This window comes from Panthera pardus, unplaced genomic scaffold, assembly GCF_024362965.1.
Source record: "Panthera pardus isolate Hobbes unplaced genomic scaffold, ASM2436296v1 HiC_scaffold_3, whole genome shotgun sequence".
NCBI classification, from domain to species: Eukaryota; Metazoa; Chordata; class Mammalia; order Carnivora; family Felidae; genus Panthera; species Panthera pardus.
Window position 1 is genome coordinate 27,284,221 of NW_026526876.1, and position 20,098 is coordinate 27,304,318.

Genomic DNA, 20,098 nt, shown 5'->3' on the forward strand with positions numbered 1-20,098 from the left:
ATTGACTTCCCATTATTAACTGGCATTTTGAAGACTCTGATTAGCTCTAGGTAATGCTGCCGTATCAACTTGGACCTGCAAAGGTGAGAATCACACTTCAGAAAACATCATCCAACCACAGTACTGCTGCGCTGGGAGGTCCCACCCCTGCAACCCCCTCCTAGCAGCACTAAGCTCACCACATTTTACTGACCTCCCCTGGAAATCTCCCTCCCGCATGCCCTGCCTCCGCGTCTCACTATTACCAGACTCACATTTAAGTATCTCTCAGTTCTGCCCTCCTCTCGCCATCCCCACTGCCCTACTCGTGGTAAAGCCACTACCATTCCTCTTCTACCTGAAATCAAGCACTACATTGTAAAAACTGCTGCTGTTAGTGTAAAACTTCAAATTAATCAATTTCCACCAAAGGTAGTTTTCCATCTCTTAATCTTGTCGCTAAAATGGTTAAAGCCACCAAGCCTCAAAATACCTACTAAGTAGCCTTGAATTAGGTAAATTTCACATGTCTTTCACTCTCCCCCAATTCTCCTATAATGGTTTTTATTGTTTAACAGTCCCCCCCCCACCCCCGAGGGATACGTTCCAAGACCCCCAGAGGATGCCTGAAACCAGATAAGATTGAACCTATATATACTATGTTTTTTCCTATACATACGTATGATAAAGTTTAACTTCTAGATTAGGCACATTAAGATAAGCAATAGCTAATAATAAAATAGAACAATTATAAAAACACACTATAACAAAAGTTATAGAAATGTGGTCTGTCAAAATATCTTATTGTACTGTACTCACCTGCTTCTTGTGATGATGTGGGATGATAAGATGCCTACGTGATGAGACGAAGTGAGCTGAATGACACAGGCATTGTGATGTAGCATTAGGCTATTAATAACCGACCTTCTGACAATACCTCAGGAGGATCATCTGCTTCTGGACCAAGGGGGACTGCGAGTGGAAAGCAAAACTGCATCTAGGGGGACTACTGTATGCAGTTATGGCTGTCTTCCTGACTTAAGTCAGAAACTTAGGTTTCTTTGAGAGCAATAAAACATGGCATGCAATTATGAATCCTAGCGAACCGAGGCTGGTACATATTTAACATATTTCAAACACTCAAAACACTCCACACTCAGAACACTCAAGTGTTTGAAATAAGAAATATCCCCTGTGGCAGTTTTTCCCTCCAGGCCAGACCTACATTTGCCTTTAAATCTTTTCAGCAACAATGATAAAAGGTAGAAAACTATCACTGAAGAGTTTAAGGCCAGATGTTATCACAACCACGTGAGAAGTAGGAACGATGAGCCTACCCACATTTTTTTGTCTTCATTCATATTAGAATTTATGTTGTTATTGCTGCTGAAAACTTGTTGGATAACTTTTTGGAGAACTGGATTACTCAAAGGCTAAAATAAAACTTTCAGGCTGTCACAAACCTAAACATAGGTTAAAGACAAAAACACTCCAATTCCTACTGTTAATGCTTTAGCAATATCCAAATTTATAACAAAAATGGCAGTTCTGACAGGAAATTTTGGAATAAGTCATTTCATGCAATAATAGGACAGTAAGCAACTTTAATCAGAACTTTTTATAGATTAGCACATCCAAACTGACAAAGGACATGATGATAGTCTAAGATAGTTTTTTCCAACCACTTAGAACAGTTAAGAAGTGAGATTTAATTTACCAGGTATATGCATTAGTTATTCTAATTCCTTTGAAGAAAAATACACAAAAAGAAAAGAGGCAAAAAGGGACATGATGTAGAATATAAGCCAAATCAAATTACAATTTTAAAACTTACTTTTTTCGTGAGATGTCTCACTGATGTGTTCTGTAAGATACTCCAGCAACCCATCAAAGATTTCTAGCAGATTCTTAATAGATTCTTTATCTCCCTTCACTATATTTTCTCCTAAACACAAGATAAAAAGCTATTAAAAATATTAACCAAGAAACTAAAAGTCTCAAAGTTTCAAAACAAATATACCACTGTGTAAATACTGTTCAGATAAAAGAATTACAAATTAATTCAGGAAAACGAATAATATTATAAATATTAAAAACATGAATGTCTTGATACCTAATTATATTTGAAAAAACAAAGGAAGCAGTCTTGAATATAAAGTTTGGTAATTAATTAGCATATTCCTTCCTTTACCAAGAAACAAAATAAGTAGACTTAATAAAACATCCTCTGGTAAGATTTATACCAAGATATAAAGTATCTAAGCAGAACTTTTTTTAGGCTGGTGAAAAAAAATGGCAGGAAGCAACACAGTTTCAGATCGTGGGATCCTACTTCTAGATAGTGGTTTGTTTTGAAGATAACAGCAGTAGAGTAACATAAAAACAAAAAACTTGTTGGGATACTTTCATCAGGAATTCCTCATTTTTTCTATTTGTTAACTCCTATTCATTTTATATAGGTTATGTCATTTTTCTTAATTTAAAAACTGCCCATGTGGGATGCCTGGGTGGCTCAGTTACTTAAGTGTCTGACTCTTGACTTCAGCTCAGGTCATGATCCCAGGGTCCTGGGATCGAGCACCACCGCCCCCCCCCCCCCCCATGTCAGGCGTGGAACCTGCTTGAGATTCTCTCTCCCTCTCCCTACGCCCCTCCCCTGCTCAGACCCAGGTGCTCTCACTCTCTCTCTCTCTCTCTCAAAAAATAAATAAAATACTAATTTTAAAAACTTGTCCATTCATACAAATTTCCAATTTATACAGCTTTGCATACAGTTTGTATAACTTCCAGTTATAAAATAAATCAGAGATGAAAAATAAAGCATAGGGAATAACATCAATAACATTGTAATAGCGTTGTAAGGTAGTGGTCGGTTACTATACTTATTACAGTGAGCACTGTGTAACATATAGAACCGTCCAATCACTATGTTGTACATCTGAAACTAATGTAATTTTGTATGTCAACTAAACTTCAATACTAAATTTTCTTAAAAACACTGGCCATGCACGTAAAACTTTTTAATCTCACCTCAGTCCCAACTTCTCCAGCCTCACCTCCCACCACATCCACTTTACACCCAGGGGTTACTCTTTAAACAATTCCTGGCACAATACTTGTCCCCTAATAAATTTTTAATACATGCTAAATTGATATGTTGACAAGAAATGGGTTGGTAAAAGCATGGAAACTTAGCATGCTTAATATCACCTAAAATGGACTCTCATCAACATCAGGTATGGAAGGAATGTAACTCTTGAGACAGCTGGGTTGTCCTTTGGGAGGTCATGCCTGCATTCTCTTAAGTTCAAACCAGTAAGGGAAAGACACCATGGAAACTTGATATTTGAGAGAATCTAGCCATTCAAAATTTCACTCATGATGCAAAACAAACCTAAACCAGAAATACGATGTTTTACAAAATTACCAATACAGATAGACAGTATTTGACAATTTTTTTTTTTTTTTTTTTTTTTTTTTTTTTTTTGGTTTAAAGCAAACAAATCTTCTTAAGCCTTGTTTTTCTGGCTTAACGAGATACACAAGTATACCCCAAGGGCATACTCAGAACTTCTCAGTTGCCAGGATGGGGAGCATCCTCTGCCAACCCAGCAACTAAGGCCGCCCACCAAAATGCAGTGCTTCATGGTACAGAAGAAAGTATTTTAAACTGAACAAGAACACAACGAGTAAAAAGCTGCTTTGCAGTATACTGGAGGAGATAAGCAGTTCTGCAACTTTTCACGGGGTGGGTGAGAGTTGTTAGGAGCAGCTCTGCATTAAAAAGTTACATAAGCAGATACAACTATGCTATAGGTTTAAAAAGAACAAATACCAGAAATTACCCTATTCCAGTGATAAAGCAATTCTGAATTGCAAAAGAACAGGAAAACCCTGGGATTATCCCTCAAAATGAATTCTCTTCAAACTAATTTACCATTTTTACTCCTAGAACTGCACTCAAAACTTAAGACAGAGTATTTTTGCAAAACTTGTCGTCAACATCACATTGAGAGATGTGAGTGACCAATCCTGATTAACATTTAACTGCCCGAGAACAAACCAATGGTGTAAGCCTTCTCTAAGTGATTCAAATGTAGGTTCAAATGCACAGATTCCCTCTTTTCCTTAGCTTGAAATAATTTACTGGAATAATCCTCATTTTCTATCTAGAATACAGGGATTTACAAATATATTTATATTTGGTATGTTTGGCTTTAGAATACAAGCACGATATACTCTATTTTGGAAAAAGTTTCAAAAACAATTTACAGTTTTATTTATTTTGAATAGAGAAAATATTCATGAGGCTTAAAATTCAGGGGCGCCTGGGTGGCTCAGTTGGTTGAGCATCTGACTCTTGATTTCAGCTCAGGTCATGATCTCACAGTTTGTGGGATGGAGCACCATGCCGGGCTCTGCGCTGACAGTGTGGTCTCCTTGGGATTCTCTCTCTCTGCCTGTCCCCCATTCACGCACTCTTTCTCTCAAAATAAATAAACTTTAAAAAAACAAAATAAAATTCAGGAAGTATAAAAGTTATATAACGAAGTCTCATCCCACCCTCGTCCTGCAGCCCTGAAGTTCCTCTTACTGGAAGCAATTGGCATTACAGGTTTCTTGCACATGCTTTCAAAGAGTCCTTCTGCAAGCAATCAACTGCATATTTCCTCTCCTTACCTTTGTTTTTATAAGCAGCACCCTACTCTGCACATTATCATTGTTAAGTGCACATCTTTCTGACATTACACATATTGGAGACTGTTCCACTAATATGGAACATTGTACATAATGAGCGTCATCAATCATCTTTTACAGTAGCAGAGTAATTCCCTGCACGGAGCTATCATAACTTATTTAACCTGTCCCTATTTAATGGATATTTAGATGTAGCTAATTTTTAGCTACTACAAACAAGCAGCATGTTAGCTTTAAAATAACAAAATAACAAAAAACATACCTTTAACCACCAGCCAGAATTCTTACATCTCAGACTCAGGTCCATCATAAACTCAATGTTTGACTCTCCTAAAAAACCTCTTAAGAATGGCTGCCTTAACTCTACCAGTCAATTTGTCTTGGCTCAGTCTTGCCACTTGGTTTATTTCATAAGCTTACTCATTTGGTTAACTAAACAATGTCTAGGATTCTACCCAACAAATTATTTTAGTCAAATGCAAAATTATCTGATGGTTAAGTATACACCAACCTGTTATGTGAGACAAGCTGACTTGCAGGTAATCCAAGGCCAGCGAATCAATTACTGCTTGTACATTGTGAGCTTCATCCTCTTGACTCCTGGGAATAGCTATGAGGTCTGTGGAAAAAAGGCTACACATTTTTCATCTGAGGGTCCAAGTTTTCATCTGTCTCTGACCAGGCTTCTGAGTCAGGTTAAGTGCTACAAAAGTAAGCTCTACCCAAACAGAACAGGCTCTAAAATTCAGATAAAGCTAACAGAGCCTGATTCCACACAGCACCTTTAGTGGTTGAATACTTAGTCAATCAACATATATATTAACATGTTCTACAATAAGCACCATGCTACAGAAAGATAAAGAGGTCCCTAAATTCAAGGAGGTGCTAATACTCTAGTAAGGGAAACAATAATGGAGTGAGACTTTAACCCATAATCATGGGATGCTTTCCATGAGAGGAAAAAACCCCACAACCTTCTGAAGGTAACCTAGTAGGAATTAATGGCATAATGATTTAAAAGGTCAGTATATAAGGGTGTCTGGGTGGCTTAGTTGGTTAAACGTCTGACTCTTAATTTTGGTTCAGGTCATGAGCTCAGGGCTTCTGAGATGGCATGGAGCCTGCTTAGGATTCTCTCTCCTTTGTTCTTTCTCTGTCCCTCCCCCACTCATACACACACTCTCTAAATAAAAACAGAGGCCCCTGGGTGGCTCAGGTGGTTAAGTGTCCAACTCTTGATTTTGGCTCAGGTCATGATCTCACAGTTCCTGGGATTGAGCCCTGAATCAGGCTCCATGCTGACAGCATGGAGCCTGCTTGGGATTCTCTCTTTACCTCTCTCTGCCCCTCCCTGTACATGCTCTCAAATAAATAAACTTGCACCAAAAACCATAAAATACCTAGTAATAAATCTAACCAAAAGCATAAAAAATCTATACACTGAAAACTACAGAAAGCTTATGAAAGAAATTGAAGAAGACACAAAAAAATGAAAAAATATTCCATACTCCTGGATAGGAAGAACAAATATTGTTAAAATGTCAATACTACCCAAGGCAATTTACATATTCAATGCAATCCCTATCAAAGTAACACCAGCATTCTTCACAGAGCTAGAACAAACAATCCTACAATCTGTATGGAAACAGAAAAGACCCCAGGTAGCCAAAGCAATCTTGAAAAAGAAAACCAAAGCAGGAGGCATCACAATCCCGGACTTCAAGCTGTAATCATCAAGACAGTATGGTACTGGCACAAAAACAGACACTCAGATCAATTCAACAGAACAGAGAATCCAGGAACGGACCCACAAACGTATGGCCAACTCATCTTCGACAAAGCAGGGAAAGAATATCCAATGGCATAAGGACAGTCTCTTCAACAAATGGTGCTGGGAAAACAGGACAGCGACATGCAGAAGAATGAACCTGGACCACTTTCTTACACCAGACACAAAAATAAACTCAAAATGGATGAAAGACCTCAATGTAAGACAGGAAGCCATCAAAATCCTTGAGGAGAAAGCAGGCAAAAACCTCCTTGATCTTGGCCACAGCAACTTCTTACTCAACACATCTCCAGAGGCAAGGGAAACAAAAGCAAAAATGAACTATTGGGACCTCATCAAAATAGAAGGCTTCTGCACAGGGAAGGAAACAATCTGCAAGACTAAAAGGCAACCGACGGAATGGGAGAAGATATTTGCAAATGACACATCAGATAAAGGGTTAGTATCCAAAATCTATAAAGAGCTTATCAAACTCAACACCCAAAACACAAATAATCCAGTGAAGACATGGGCAAAAGACATGAATAGACACTTCTCCAAAGAAGACATCCAGATGGCCAACCGACACATGAAAAAACGCTCAACATCACTCATCATCAGGGAAATACAAATCAAAGCCACAATGAGATACCACCCCACACCTGTCAGAATGGCTAACGTTAACAACTCAGGCAACTCAGGCAACAAATCAGGCCAACAGATGTTGGCGAGGATGTGGACAAAGAGGATCTCTTCTGCACTGCTGGTGGGAATGCAAACTGGTGAGCCCACTCTGGAAAACAGTATGGAGGTTCCTCAAAAAATTAAAAATAGAACTACCTTCTGACCGAGCAATTGCGCTACTAGGTATTTATCCAAGGGATACAGGTGTGGTGTTTCAAAGGGGCACATGCACCCCAATGTTTATAGCAGCACTATCAACAATGGCCAAAGTGTGGAAACAGCCCAAATGTCTATCAATAGATGGATAAAGAAAATGTGGTGTATATATACATATGGTGTATGTGTACATACATATACCTATGTATACATACAAACGGGTATTACTCAGCAATCAAAAAGAATGAAATCTTGCCATTTGCTCCTATGTAGATGAAACTCGAGAATACTATGCTAAGCAGAATTAGAGAAACACAAATATCGTATGACTTCACTCATATGAGGAATTTAAGATACAAAACAGATGCACATAGGGAAGGGAAACAAAAATATAAAAACAGGGAGGGGAACAAAACATAAGAGACAAATATAGAGAACAAACAGAAGGTTGCTGGAGGGATTGGGGGGGGGGGATGGGCTAAATGGGTAAGGGGCATTAAGGAATCTCCTGAAATCATTGTTGCACTATATGCTAACTTGGGTGTAAATTAAAAAATAAAAATATAAAACAAAGTAAAACTTACTTTGAAATGCAAATAAACTTTAAAAAATTAAAAATAAATCAAAATAAACTTAAAAAAACCCAAAAGGTCAGTAAAGACCACAGTGAGGAAAGATTTTAACACTGAACTTATATTTGGAGTTTCTCCTCTGGCACTGAGGGAGATGAACGGGGGAAGGAAGAAAAAAGTACTTTATTTTTTAAGTTTTTCTTTTATTTATTTTGAGAGAGAGAGAGCAAGTGAGCAGGGAGGGGACAGACAGAGAGGGGCAGAGAGAGAATCCCAAGTTGGCTCCATGCTGTCAGCACAGAGCCTGATGTGGGGCTCAAACTCACGAACCTTGAGATCATGACTGGACCCAAAACCAAGAGTCAGATGCTCAACCGACTAAGCAACCCAGGTGCCCTGAAAAAAGTATTTTAAAAGACTGGTCTAATAACTATAGGCCTCTGTGCTCAAATGAAGGTTAAGACTAGCATCAAAGATACCAGCTAGAGGCCATCTCCATTATTCCAAGTGATGAGGGCACTAACTCATGGTAACAGTGGGAAAGGAAAAGAGACTACACAGAGCTTTAATACTAATGGTTATAGCAGAGACAGTAGAGATCTATGGATAAAGACTCTGAGCTACTCAACCAAGGATGCAGTACAATCATCAATTCATATCCATAATACTGGTTAAGCAACAGGACCCAATAAGTTTCCAAGTTCTACTCAATTTTAGAATTTTTGAAAATATATGTACAGAAAAGGTGTGACTTTCACAAGGTATTAGCCATGATTGACACAATGACCAAGACCACTCAAACTGATTTGAACAAGGCTGTTACTATATGTGGGTCTTTATTATGGTAACGAATGCAACAGTTACATGCAAATAAAATGTAAACAAAGAGAAAATACAGGATTTTATAAACACCACAGGATCTAACTTAAGGCACTCAAAACACCTGGCCTAACATATAGTCACTATTACTCCCACTTTTTAGTACCCTTACCTGGTACCTTTTCTCCCAAAATGGATTGATAAAGAGCAATAAAAACATTAGCATCACAGTCTTCCAGTTCTCGGATCCTCAGGTGTATGTGACATTTCAAAAGAAGGTTATTGGCAACGGTTATCCACTCTGTTAGGAAAGGAAAAAGATAAGCCTTAAATAGCAAAAGTCGACCCCACAAAGACAGACATTGAATGAAGCACAAGATAAGAAATTTGGTTACTATCTAGGTTCAAAGGCCCTCCAAGGCATGAATTTTGAAAATACATTATTTAATTTCTAGCACTCGAAGTGCTAGAGTGCTAGAATTTCAACGTAGTAAAAACTATGATGCAAATCCAATTTCTACCGTTATAAGCTAAAGTCCTAAGTTATGCACCCTTTTCTTATTTTACAAGCCACACAAAGCTGTTTTTATTTAAAACATACGTATAAGTAAACAAATATTATGTCATAAGCAAGACACTTTGTTAATGATAGTCTGAGGCTACCAGAAACTAATTAATGAATGCTGTTTCAAATTCCCAATAGCGTTAGTCATGTTTTTACCCAATTATCTTGTGCAAGTCAGAATTTCTCTGGTGCCCAATAGGCTGATTAACGCAGGCTGTTAAGAAGTGAAGTAATGACACTAACACTACAACATTTGTTAGTTGTTAATTATATTTAATGTGTAAGAAGTAAAACATAGAAAATACCTAAAAATGTCTCTAAATTCACAGCTAGCACATTATCAACACTGAAGTTTCCTGTGCCACCGCAACCCACCCCCAGACACCGTTGGAATTATAGCAAGCACACTTCAAGGGTTTCTCGAACAATTCAGAAAGCTTGAAATATTTGTGCCCTGAAATAATTAGCAACTAAAGAGAAAGTTCTGTTACTCTGTATCTGACATGCTCAGCAGGTTCTAAAAATGTGTCTGTATTCAAGGCACATCATCTCCCTCTTCCCAGAAACAAATGAGAGTATCTTCCAAGAATCCCGTTCTCTCTCTCTCCCCGTGCCCAGTTCTCAAGCTGACCAAACCAAAGGGTTTGAAGTTTGAACGCTGCCTGGAAGAAAAGGATGAAGGCGTCCCAGGCAACCCAATCAACTCGCTTCTCGAAAGCGGTTGCTAGAAAAAGCCAGGTAACGACACAGCACCGAAGAGAAAAATCCACCACCGTTCTACTTTGGCAAGGGCATCAACAACACCGTAAGAGTGCCGTTGCTCAAAATTTTGTTCAATGCACAGGCAGGTACGGCCTCAGTCTCCACAATGCAAGAAGCAGAGAGCGCGCTGACAGTGGCTGGATTCCCGAGAATACAGGTGCCAGGAGGACACGTTCTGCTTTCTGACTGCCCTCTTTGCAGCCAGGCTGCAGGCGTGCTGCGGGCCCTCCTCTTCACACCCCAAAATCGCGCTCGATGGCCACTAAGCGAACCGAGAGCGGGGCTAAGAGACCCAAACCCGCCGACCACGACGGGGTGTCTGTGACGAGCCCCGTCGGCAGGCCAGACCAGTGAGTCCAGCCGGAGGACTCGAGATAAAAGGAATAGGGGCGTTCGGGTTCTTAAACGGTTTCAGTCCACACACACCGGGGCTCCGGGCCGAGACTCACCAGCCTCTGAGCCGGCCATGTCACGGAGGCAGGTTGCCGCTAGACTCCCAACTGGGCGCGCGACGGACGGCGTCCTGGAAGGGCCGAACAGCGCAGACGCACCGCCGAGGTGGGGGAACGAAACGAAAGGGCTTGGGGAGAAAGAGGGTGGGACTTTAGAACGGCTTCTCGCTGCTGATTGGTCATCACAGGAGGACTTCCTTTCTCAGCACAGGCCGAGGCGGCGGTTTGTGGGCTCTAGATACCTTTCGCCGCGGGCAATATCCCGCTAAGGGATTCTCAGGTGGGTGGGTTTGACATATCGGGTCACACCCAGCAGCCCAGGTCGGTCTCCCGGGGGCATTGGTACGGAACTTCCGGCGAGCTATTTCGTTTCGTATTCCTCCGCCGACGCCAACTGGAGATGTAGTGCGGTCCGCTTACCCCATGGGCGGGAGCAGCCACGTGACAACGTCTGGCTCCGCCTTCCCGTCTCATTTGGTTAGAGGCGTGAGGGCTCTTTGGAGACGTAAACATCTCCAAGTGGGCTGAGTGGGTTGGCTTGTGCTGGCCATTTTGTTGGGTAGGCTGAACCTGGAAAAGGGCAGGGTGGCCTCCTTGAAGTGTGGAAAAACGAGAAAAAGGTAAAGAATAGAGTGTAGGCTGAGACATCTCAGTGTGGGTGGGTGCAGCCATGAAAGGGGCCCTAAACCGGCGATTCCGAGGGAGGGGCGGTGGGGGGTGGGGCGAGAACATGGCGGATCCCGGAACGCCGGCGGGCGTTGCGGCCTCTGCGCAGGGGCGGAGTGATTAGGTCATAGAGCGGCTCCCAGCGTTCTTTGCGGCGGAGGAGGCGGTCCAGACTATAAAACCGGCTGCCGGGACGCGGCCGGCACCTCATTCATTTCCACCGGTCTCTCGTTGAGCAGCTCCGGCCCTAGTCATCGCCGCTCCTCCGCCGCTGCCGCCCCCGCAAGGCTTTGCTGTCGCCAAAGCCACCCGCAGCGACTCGTCGCACCCGATTCTCTCCATTTCGTTCCCCGCCAACCGCAACCATTGACGCCATGTCGGGTTATTCGAGTGACCGAGACCGCGGCCGGGATCGAGGGTGAGTGTGGGAACGGACTTGTCAGGCCTGGCAGTGGGGGATGGGAGGCCGATGAAGGTGGCGGGCGGGGGCGACAGGAACTTGGGTTTCTCAGCCTATCCTTAGGCTTTTGTGACCGAAGGCTTGCGCCATTTTGGTTTTTGTCAAAAACTGATTGAAAGCTGTTATTCTGTTAACGGTTTTTAAGGTCGCCTTTTGTTGGCGGGCTGGCGGGGGGGGGGGGGGACATCGAAGTTTCCCCGGCGATTGAGCAGCTGTTGGGAGAATTCGGGGGAGGGTATTTCGAGGGGAGGAAAGCGCGACGTTTCCAAGAGGATGAAGTCGTCGCTATTAGGTGCAACCCTTCGAGATGTGGTTTAGGTGCCCCGGGAATTCTATGAGAGCCGCCGGGCTCGTCTCCGAACCCGTTGATGTGACAGGGGCAGCAGGGTGGCCAGCGCCGCGGGAATCGGCCATGTGGTTGGGTCGCGGGTACAAAATGCCGGCGTCGGACATGGCGGCGGCGCCTTTGTTACCCCGCCCGGCGGAGGAGCTCAAAATGGCAGCGTCGAGAAAATGTGGCGCAGAGAGAAATGCGAGACAAAGGGGGAAGCGCCGCCCCAGCGGGAACGCCGCCCGGTCCGGGACTCCTCCCCCGGTAGTTGCCAGCTCCTCCTCCTCTTTTTCTTTGCGTTATATAATTTTGCTATCAGAATCAGGAGCCCTTCCGCGGGATACCCCCAAGTCGATTGGCTTGCGTAAGTGTCCCTGAGACCACCGTCCTTGTTCTGTTCTCATTGCTTGTGTTGTCCCCGTTATTCCTTAAAATCAAAGCTTCTTCGCTTGAAAACAGTTGATAAGTAATATCGCTGTTAAGCTCCTCCCTTGTATTGTCTCTTTCCCAGACATTTAATTCCTAAGCTTACGGGAAAGGCTAGTAACCATAAGCTGTTGTCTACCCTTGTAATCGGAACTTCGGGCGTTTGGGCAGCCAGGTTCCGACCTGCTATCTCCCGGGCTGTTGACTTGGCTTTAGTAGTGTGTACTTGGGACAACGGGAAGGGAGAGAGATGGTGCTAATGGTGGCTTTTGATAGCATGACCATCACCAAGGGCAGTGCTAAGTCTTCAAACTGTGAAAGTCATTTACCTTTAGTGTGTGCCAAAGGATGAAAAGTCTGTATGTAAATCACTGTGTAGACACTTGAAAATGTGAGGTTTTTGTTTTTGTTTTTCCAGGTTTGGTGCACCTCGATTTGGGGGAAGTAGGGCAGGGCCCCTATCTGGAAAGAAGTTTGGAAATCCTGGGGAAAAACTAGTCAAAAAGAAGTGGAATCTTGATGAGCTGCCCAAATTTGAGAAGAATTTTTATCAAGAGCACCCTGATTTGGCTAGGCGCACAGCAGTGAGTAATTTCACATGGTTTTATCAGCCTATAATTCAATAATGACTTAAATCAAAATCTGAATAGAGAGGTCTTGGAAATGACCAAATTAAGGGAAATTCACACTTTTATGGTAGCTAAGAAAGAGGTGGTACTTATAAAAACAAGTGGCTTGGGATTTTTCTACTTCAGAGTTGTTGACCTATAACCACAATAGGTGAATCTTGTGCTGTGTGGTGTCTGTATGTGGATACAGGTTTAAAATCCCATTAAGGTTTGTTAATCATTTAAAAAGTTAGGGACCTGCTGACTTGCATATTAGTGAAGGTTGTCATGGTACTTAGTAGATCATTAAAATTTGTTTTTTAGCAAGAGGTGGAGACATACAGAAGGAGTAAGGAAATTACGGTTAGAGGTCACAACTGCCCAAAGCCAGTTCTGAATTTTTATGAAGCGAACTTCCCTGGTAAGTGCCTAGTTTTGAGGTCCCCCCCCCCCCCACTTCATTTATTCTTTTTCTTCTGGTTTCGCTAATATTTTATTGAATTATTGTTCCTAATTTTAGCTAACGTAATGGATGTCATTGCAAGACAGAATTTTACTGAGCCCACTGCTATTCAAGCTCAGGGATGGCCCGTTGCTCTAAGTGGATTGGATATGGTTGGAGTAGCACAGACTGGATCCGGGAAAACGTTGTCTGTAAGTTTGGGATAACTCTTGAGTTTTATTCGGTGGTGATGTGCTAGAGAAAACAAATTGAGAATATAAAGAAACTGGAAACATTTTAACTTAATTCCTGTTGTTTGCCTCCCCCCCCCCCCCCCCATAGTATTTGCTGCCTGCTATCGTCCACATCAATCATCAGCCATTCCTAGAGAGAGGTGATGGGCCTATTGTAAGTAGACATATTTTCATTAGCTTTTGCTTAGGAGTATGATGGAGAGATTTGTAGCAAATGTTTGTATGTAGCAAAAAACTCGTGCTTTTACATGGAGATGTTGTCTTACTCAACTTAGTCGGAGACAAAGCTGTCTTTACAGCAAACATCAATTACCTGCCAGCATAATGCCAGTAAGTTTAAAACTAGGATCCAGGACTCTGTTAAAGTCTCCTCTGCTTTGTGTTTCTTTTAGTGCTTGGTGCTGGCACCAACTCGGGAACTGGCCCAACAAGTACAGCAAGTAGCTGCTGAATACTGTAGAGCATGTCGCTTGAAGTCCACTTGCATCTATGGTGGTGCTCCAAAGGGACCACAAATTCGTGATTTGGAGAGAGGCATGTAACAATAATTTTGTCAGTGTTGGTTCTAGAACTTCTACACTACGTGTTGTAGTTACATCATGTGTTTCATTGAAGGTGTGGAAATCTGTATTGCAACACCTGGAAGACTGATTGACTTTTTGGAGTGTGGGAAAACCAATCTGAGAAGAACCACCTACCTTGTCCTTGATGAAGCAGACAGAATGCTTGATATGGGCTTTGAACCCCAAATAAGGAAGATTGTGGATCAGATAAGAGTAAGTTAGCCTTTAAAAATGTTTCCTTTTCAAACTTATCTCAAAGATTTATTCTTAGAATACAATGCTTTTTTTTAACCCAAAATTCTTCAGCCTGATAGGCAAACCCTAATGTGGAGTGCAACTTGGCCAAAAGAAGTAAGACAGCTTGCTGAAGATTTCCTGAAAGACTACATTCACATAAACATTGGTGCACTAGAACTGAGTGCAAACCACAATATTCTTCAGATTGTGGATGTATGTCATGATGTAGAAAAGGATGAAAAGTAAGTTTTCTGTAGAAGTATTGTTCTAAAAACATCACTGTACAAATTCAGGAGTTAACCGTTTGATAGGTTATCTTAAAAGTGACTGTCAGTTGGGTGCAATGTTGGGTGTGTTTGTTTAAAATTAGTCTGTCGATCCTTATTAAAATACTTTCATTCACGCAATTGGTTATCACTATATAGCAAAGAAGGAAAAGGAACTCATTCTTTATGGGTTAAGGACCAAGGATAGAATTGCTTGACACAAGTGTTCAAGCAGGTGTTTTTACTTGAGTTGTGTAAATCGGAGTTAGTGATTTCACTGACCATAAATATGTGTCTGTAACTGTGGACTTTTATTAAAATTCACAATTTGTTTTTCCAAGACTTATTCGTCTAATGGAAGAGATCATGAGTGAGAAGGAGAATAAAACCATTGTTTTTGTCGAAACCAAAAGAAGATGTGATGAGCTTACTAGAAAAATGAGGAGAGACGGGTATGTGGGCTTCTTCCATTGAAGCAGGTGTATGAGAGCTGAGTTTAGAGGGAGAGGCAAACAGATCGAAAGTAACAGATTTGAGTTTCATGGATGGCAGTTATATCTGGTGTAAATAAAACTGTACATCAGGTAAAACTAAAGGAAATTGTGATTAGTTTTTTAAGCAGTCTAAAATCTATCAGGTTTTAAAGGTGAACTTACTGATAGTTTTTCTTTAATGTAGGTGGCCGGCCATGGGTATCCATGGTGACAAGAGTCAACAGGAACGTGACTGGGTTCTAAATGGTAAGTCAAATGAAAATGAAAATTTTTTTATTAAAACCTGTCATTCTTACATTATTGATGATAGTTTTTCTTTCACAGAATTCAAACATGGAAAAGCTCCTATTCTGATTGCTACAGATGTGGCCTCCAGAGGGCTAGGTTAGTAAAAACTCGAATTCGTGGCTCGGTTTCACAGAAGATCTCCATATACTTTTTTAAAGAAAGTTTATTGCTTTCTTTAACCTCTGCATTTTTTCCAAGTTTTTTTCATATAAAGGTGCAGCCTTTGGCAAGGCCTAGGCATGACAATCGGAGGACTCGAGGGGGATGGAGGACTAGTGGTCGGCTGGCTGCTTCCAGTCGATTAGAGAGGTGAAAAGCTGAAAGTGTGCCAGTAATCTTCAAAAGGCAGAACATACCACCTCTGCCCCGTAAACTGTTCTCTCCGGGGGAAAAAAGTGCAAGTTATCCTCACAGTTCACTGCCGTGGTATTTCTTCTGTCCCATGCTTTGCATGACTGCCATGGTACAGCACTGTTTCAAACTGTTTACTGTGATCTGTGGGTCTTTGAGTTTCAGTGAGTTGGCTGAAATGTTGAAGAACAATTTCCAAACTTCAATGTTCAATGAAATTTTTGTTCAAGTTTGAAATGGAGAGAGCAGCTTTAAAAGGTACTAAGCCTTTTACAAATTGGTGAGTACTGGCACATGAGATCTAGAGCAGGAGCAACTTCTCACACTTAGTCAGTGGGAAAGGAAAGCAGTGCTTTGAAAGTTCCTCCCTCACCTACACAGTAGTCGTCATGTCGAGACCTGCCAGAGAGAGACACATTCTCAAGTGAATCCTGGCTTCTTGGAAGCGCTTGCCTAGACGAGACACAGTGCATAAAAACAACTTTTGGGGGACAGGTATGTTTTTCTTGCAGCTGCGGTTGTAAGGTCTTGGCAAGACAAGCAGTGTGGCCAGAATTTTGAACTTCTGATGAGTGTGTAATGCAAAGGACCATGTACATTTTTGTTTAAAGGTCCTCAAAATGAGCACATGAAGAGGTTGCTGTGAACCTTTAAGTGGCCCTACTGCGCAGAAGCATTCAGATGTCACTTGACGATCTGTAAGGGGACTTGTTGGTTTGGGAATATGTTAGAGAATACACGTCTTACTGACAGGCTGTCTATCATTTGGGTGGGTAATGAGACATCCAGGTAGATGGTGTGTGTGTTTTTTTTTTTTTTTTTTTTCTCCTTCCCCCTTCTCCAATTTCAATGGTATTCCTACAGGGAATGGATAACCATTTTAACTGTATTTTTTGCAGCCCGTACCTTCTTGGGAATACAATTGTCTAACTTTTTATTTTTGGTCTGGCTGTTGTGGTGTGCAAAACTCCGTACATTGCTATTTTGCCACACTGCAACACCTTACAGATGTGGAAGATGTGAAATTTGTCATCAATTATGACTACCCTAACTCCTCAGAGGATTATATTCATCGAATTGGAAGAACTGCTCGCAGTACCAAAACAGGCACAGCATACACTTTCTTTACACCTAATAACATAAAGCAAGTGAGCGACCTTATCTCTGTGCTTCGTGAAGCTAATCAAGCAATTAATCCCAAGTTGCTTCAGTTGGTCGAAGACAGAGGTTCAGGTAAGACCAACCTTCATTAAGAAATGTTGGTGATTTGGGGTCACATGATGGTCTACAAATCCATTTAAATGGGATTGGCGGGTGAGTAAAAATCTTTAATCTGAAACCGAGAAACACTTCACAGAGTGAATAGAGCTACTTGCTACCTAATTCCTTTTTGTGTCAGTAGTGATTTGTGGCATGGAAATAATCAGCATGCGATTATCTTTTTTTTCTTGACAGGTCGTTCCAGGGGTAGAGGAGGCATGAAGGATGACCGTCGGGACAGATACTCTGCGGGCAAAAGGGGTGGATTTAATACCTTTAGAGACAGGGAAAATTATGACCGAGGTTATTCTAGTCTGCTTAAGAGAGATTTTGGGGCAAAAACTCAGAATGGTGTTTACAGTGCTGCAAATTACACCAATGGGAGCTTTGGAAGTAATTTTGTGTCTGCTGGTATACAGACCAGTTTTAGGACTGGTAATCCAACAGGGACTTACCAGAACGGTTATGATAGCACTCAGCAATATGGAAGTAACGTTCCAAATATGCACAATGGTATGAACCAACAGGCATATGCATATCCTGCTACTGCAGCTGCACCTATGATTGGTTATCCGATGCCAACAGGATATTCTCAATAAGACTTTAGAAGTATATGTAAATGTCTGTTTTTCATAATTGCTCTTTATATTGTGTGTTATCAGACAAGATAGTTATTTAAGAAACATGGGAAATGCAGAAATGACTGCAGTGCAGCAGTAATTATGGTGCACTTTTTCGCTATTTAAGTTGGATATTTCTCTACATTCCTGAAACAATTTTTAGGTTTTTTTTGTACTAGAAAATGCAGGCAGTGTTTTCACAAGTAAATGTACAGTGATTTGAAATACAATAAATGAAGGCAACGCATGGCCTTCCAATAAAAAATATTTGAAGACTGAATTAAGTGGAAATTGTACTTTATTTTACATATATAATGTCATGTAAAACTTTGCTTAGATGGTCTGTTTTTTTAACCATAAAAACTAAAAAGACTGCTCCTTTCTATAATTTAAGTTTGGGAAGTGGGGAGATCAGAAGGCCCTCCTTAAAATGGTCTATTTATATTGCAAGAAGTAAAATGAGTTTAAATTTATAATTTTAGGCAAAATTGCATCAAGGCTTTTTGTGAGTACCTCATCAGGTGAGTCATTTAATAGCCTGGTAGCAGAATGGTAAAGTGAGATTAAGGTAGGAAATAACCAACTGTGTAGCCCCACCCTCAAAGTGCTTCATGTGAGAGCAACATGGAGGACTTTATTCCTTTGTAAAATTTCATCATTTGAAAAGCTCCAAATAACTTGCTGTTTCAGAATAGATTATATTTTTGCTCTTGGCTCTACTGTGAATTAACTGAAATGGTGATTAAAGCTAAAAACTTTACACCTTGTAAGACGTTTGGCTAAGAGCTAAGTTTCAGTTCGTGTAGATTGTAGTCTTCAGGCTTGCTGGGGCTCTTCGCTAGTTATATGGGAAATCATGAATATCTTTCCAATAATTCAGGGAATTCTAAAGACTTCAGACTGGAGGGTCTATTCATAAACAAAAATCTCGTTGAAGTTAATAGTTAACCAAGAGGAGGCAACATAACCAAAAGCACAGTGACCATTGTACAAGTCTTCTTAGGGTCAACCTGGGTTTTTATTTCTAGAAAGGTCAAGGGAGGGGTGGTGGTTTTCGATACAATTTTGGCTCACCAACCTTTCTAATACTACATTTCAATTATGACTAGAAATAGGTCTGAATGTCTTCCCAGACAGTCTGGTATTTATGTTCCTTTTTGTCAGGAGAGGAGAGGTCTTAATGAGACTTCATTTAAATTTTGATTATTAAACTGAGGCTTTAATTGGTGTCAATGCCTTATCTCTAAAATGTAAAACTTAACTAGAATTTGCTTGGGGTGGGGGATGGGGATTGGTATTTTTAGGACTAATAACATTGAAAACTGATTCAGCCTGTCTAGTAACTGAACAGTTTTCAATAGCATGGTTAGTCAAATTCATTATGACTTTTAACTTAAAAAGCTTTTGGGGTAGGTTGGAGTATTTATTACATATTTTACTGTTTAATGTCTAACGGCCTTTTAATTTGTAAACATTTATTGAAATGATTGTGGGGCTGTGGAAAACATTTACCTATTTACCTTTGAAGTAAGTTTTAAGACAGTCCACTTTTTAGCATGTGTGTTGTGTCCAGCCTGTGGTTGTCTGAACTAATAAATGTGATTTTTCTCCCCGTTCTCGCTTTTATTTATTTGTGTATAGGCCTCTTCCCTGGTGTTTCCTGATTGGAAAACACGTTGATAGAGCCCAGCTTTGCAGTTCTTGTAATAGAATTACAAGCAATACACAATACGGTCTTAAAGCTTTTTACAAACTAATGCACATGTGCTTGTATGGAATGATTTTCTGAGCCTGATAAATTTTAACTATTGTTAGGTTAATTCAACTGCCTCAGCCGTTGTACCCTCCTTTCACAAACTGCCCTTTGGTGTAGTACAGTGAAATCCAGTTGCTTGTGTCTTACAAGGCTACCCTAACTGCTCTAAGGGAGGCTTAGAAATTGGGAGTTGTGGGCTTTGGGAAGCAACAATTTTCCTCAGTGGGCTGAGGCACCTTTCTACCATTTGGGCAATTCTAAAGGCTCTAAGTGTGGAAATGAAAATTGTGAGGTCTTAAGTGCCTGCTAGGTAATCCTGGTTTGGTTTTGAGACCGGTAATCCCCCATTACGCTTTGATGGACCTGTGGAAGGATCCTCTAGTGGGAAAACTTGCCTCTACCACTGATGATCAGTGTGTCTCCACATCCACCTGGAGGATTTGTTTAAAAGGTCACAGGGCTCCTTTTCCAAAAGTGTTCCCAGGGGGTGCAGGCACTGCTGGCCGAGGACTCCCTTTTGAGAACCACTCCCAAAATGTGAAAGATCCATACCCTTCCCTGTCGCACAACCCCAACCCCAGAGAGCAGAGAACCTCTTTGTGGGTAGGTAGGTACCATGGC

At 41.3% G+C, this 20,098-nt stretch overlaps 2 protein-coding genes across 3 annotated transcripts in view; one reads left to right on the plus strand and one right to left on the minus strand.

Moving 5' to 3' along the window:
• Nucleotides 1–10,600, minus strand: part of CEP95 (centrosomal protein 95) — a 43,492-nt gene extending 32,892 nt beyond the window's left edge. Inside the window, exons 1-4 of the mRNA XM_019466503.2 lie at nucleotides 10,453–10,600; nucleotides 8,849–8,977; nucleotides 5,189–5,296; nucleotides 1,814–1,924 (exon numbers count right to left, since the gene is read on the minus strand). Of these exons, the coding sequence (XP_019322048.2) occupies nucleotides 1,814–1,924; nucleotides 5,189–5,296; nucleotides 8,849–8,977; nucleotides 10,453–10,471 (367 nt within the window). The 5' untranslated portion in view covers nucleotides 10,472–10,600. The remainder of the gene's footprint in view (nucleotides 1–1,813; nucleotides 1,925–5,188; nucleotides 5,297–8,848; nucleotides 8,978–10,452) is intronic.
• A 760-nt stretch (nucleotides 10,601–11,360) lies between these two features.
• DDX5 (DEAD-box helicase 5) lies at nucleotides 11,361–19,337 on the plus strand. Of its 2 annotated transcripts, none has more exons than XM_019466517.2 (13): nucleotides 11,361–11,539; nucleotides 12,757–12,922; nucleotides 13,271–13,367; nucleotides 13,467–13,600; nucleotides 13,731–13,796; nucleotides 14,035–14,176; nucleotides 14,258–14,418; nucleotides 14,512–14,684; nucleotides 15,050–15,160; nucleotides 15,387–15,448; nucleotides 15,527–15,586; nucleotides 16,850–17,074; nucleotides 17,297–19,337. In XM_019466517.2, exons 1-13 carry the CDS (start codon nucleotides 11,496–11,498, stop codon nucleotides 17,698–17,700), a joined length of 1,845 nt encoding a protein of 614 aa, XP_019322062.1. In that variant the 5' UTR covers nucleotides 11,361–11,495; the 3' UTR covers nucleotides 17,701–19,337. The 2 variants fall into 2 exon arrangements, with proteins under 2 accessions (XP_019322062.1, XP_019322063.1); XM_019466518.2 differs by lacking the exon at nucleotides 11,361–11,539 and adding an exon at nucleotides 12,080–12,276.
• Nucleotides 19,338–20,098: the final 761 nt, after the last annotated feature.

Coding starts and splice junctions, on each gene's coding strand:
- DDX5 (XM_019466518.2), top strand. CDS start 12,095: ATGTGGCGCAGAGAGAAATGCGAGACAAAGGGGGAAGCGCCGCCCCAG. Junction 13,797..14,034: donor AGAGAGGTGATGGGCCTATT/GTAAGTAGACAT, acceptor TGTTTCTTTTAG/TGCTTGGTGCTGGCACCAAC. Junction 14,685..15,049: donor GATGTAGAAAAGGATGAAAA/GTAAGTTTTCTG, acceptor TGTTTTTCCAAG/ACTTATTCGTCTAATGGAAG.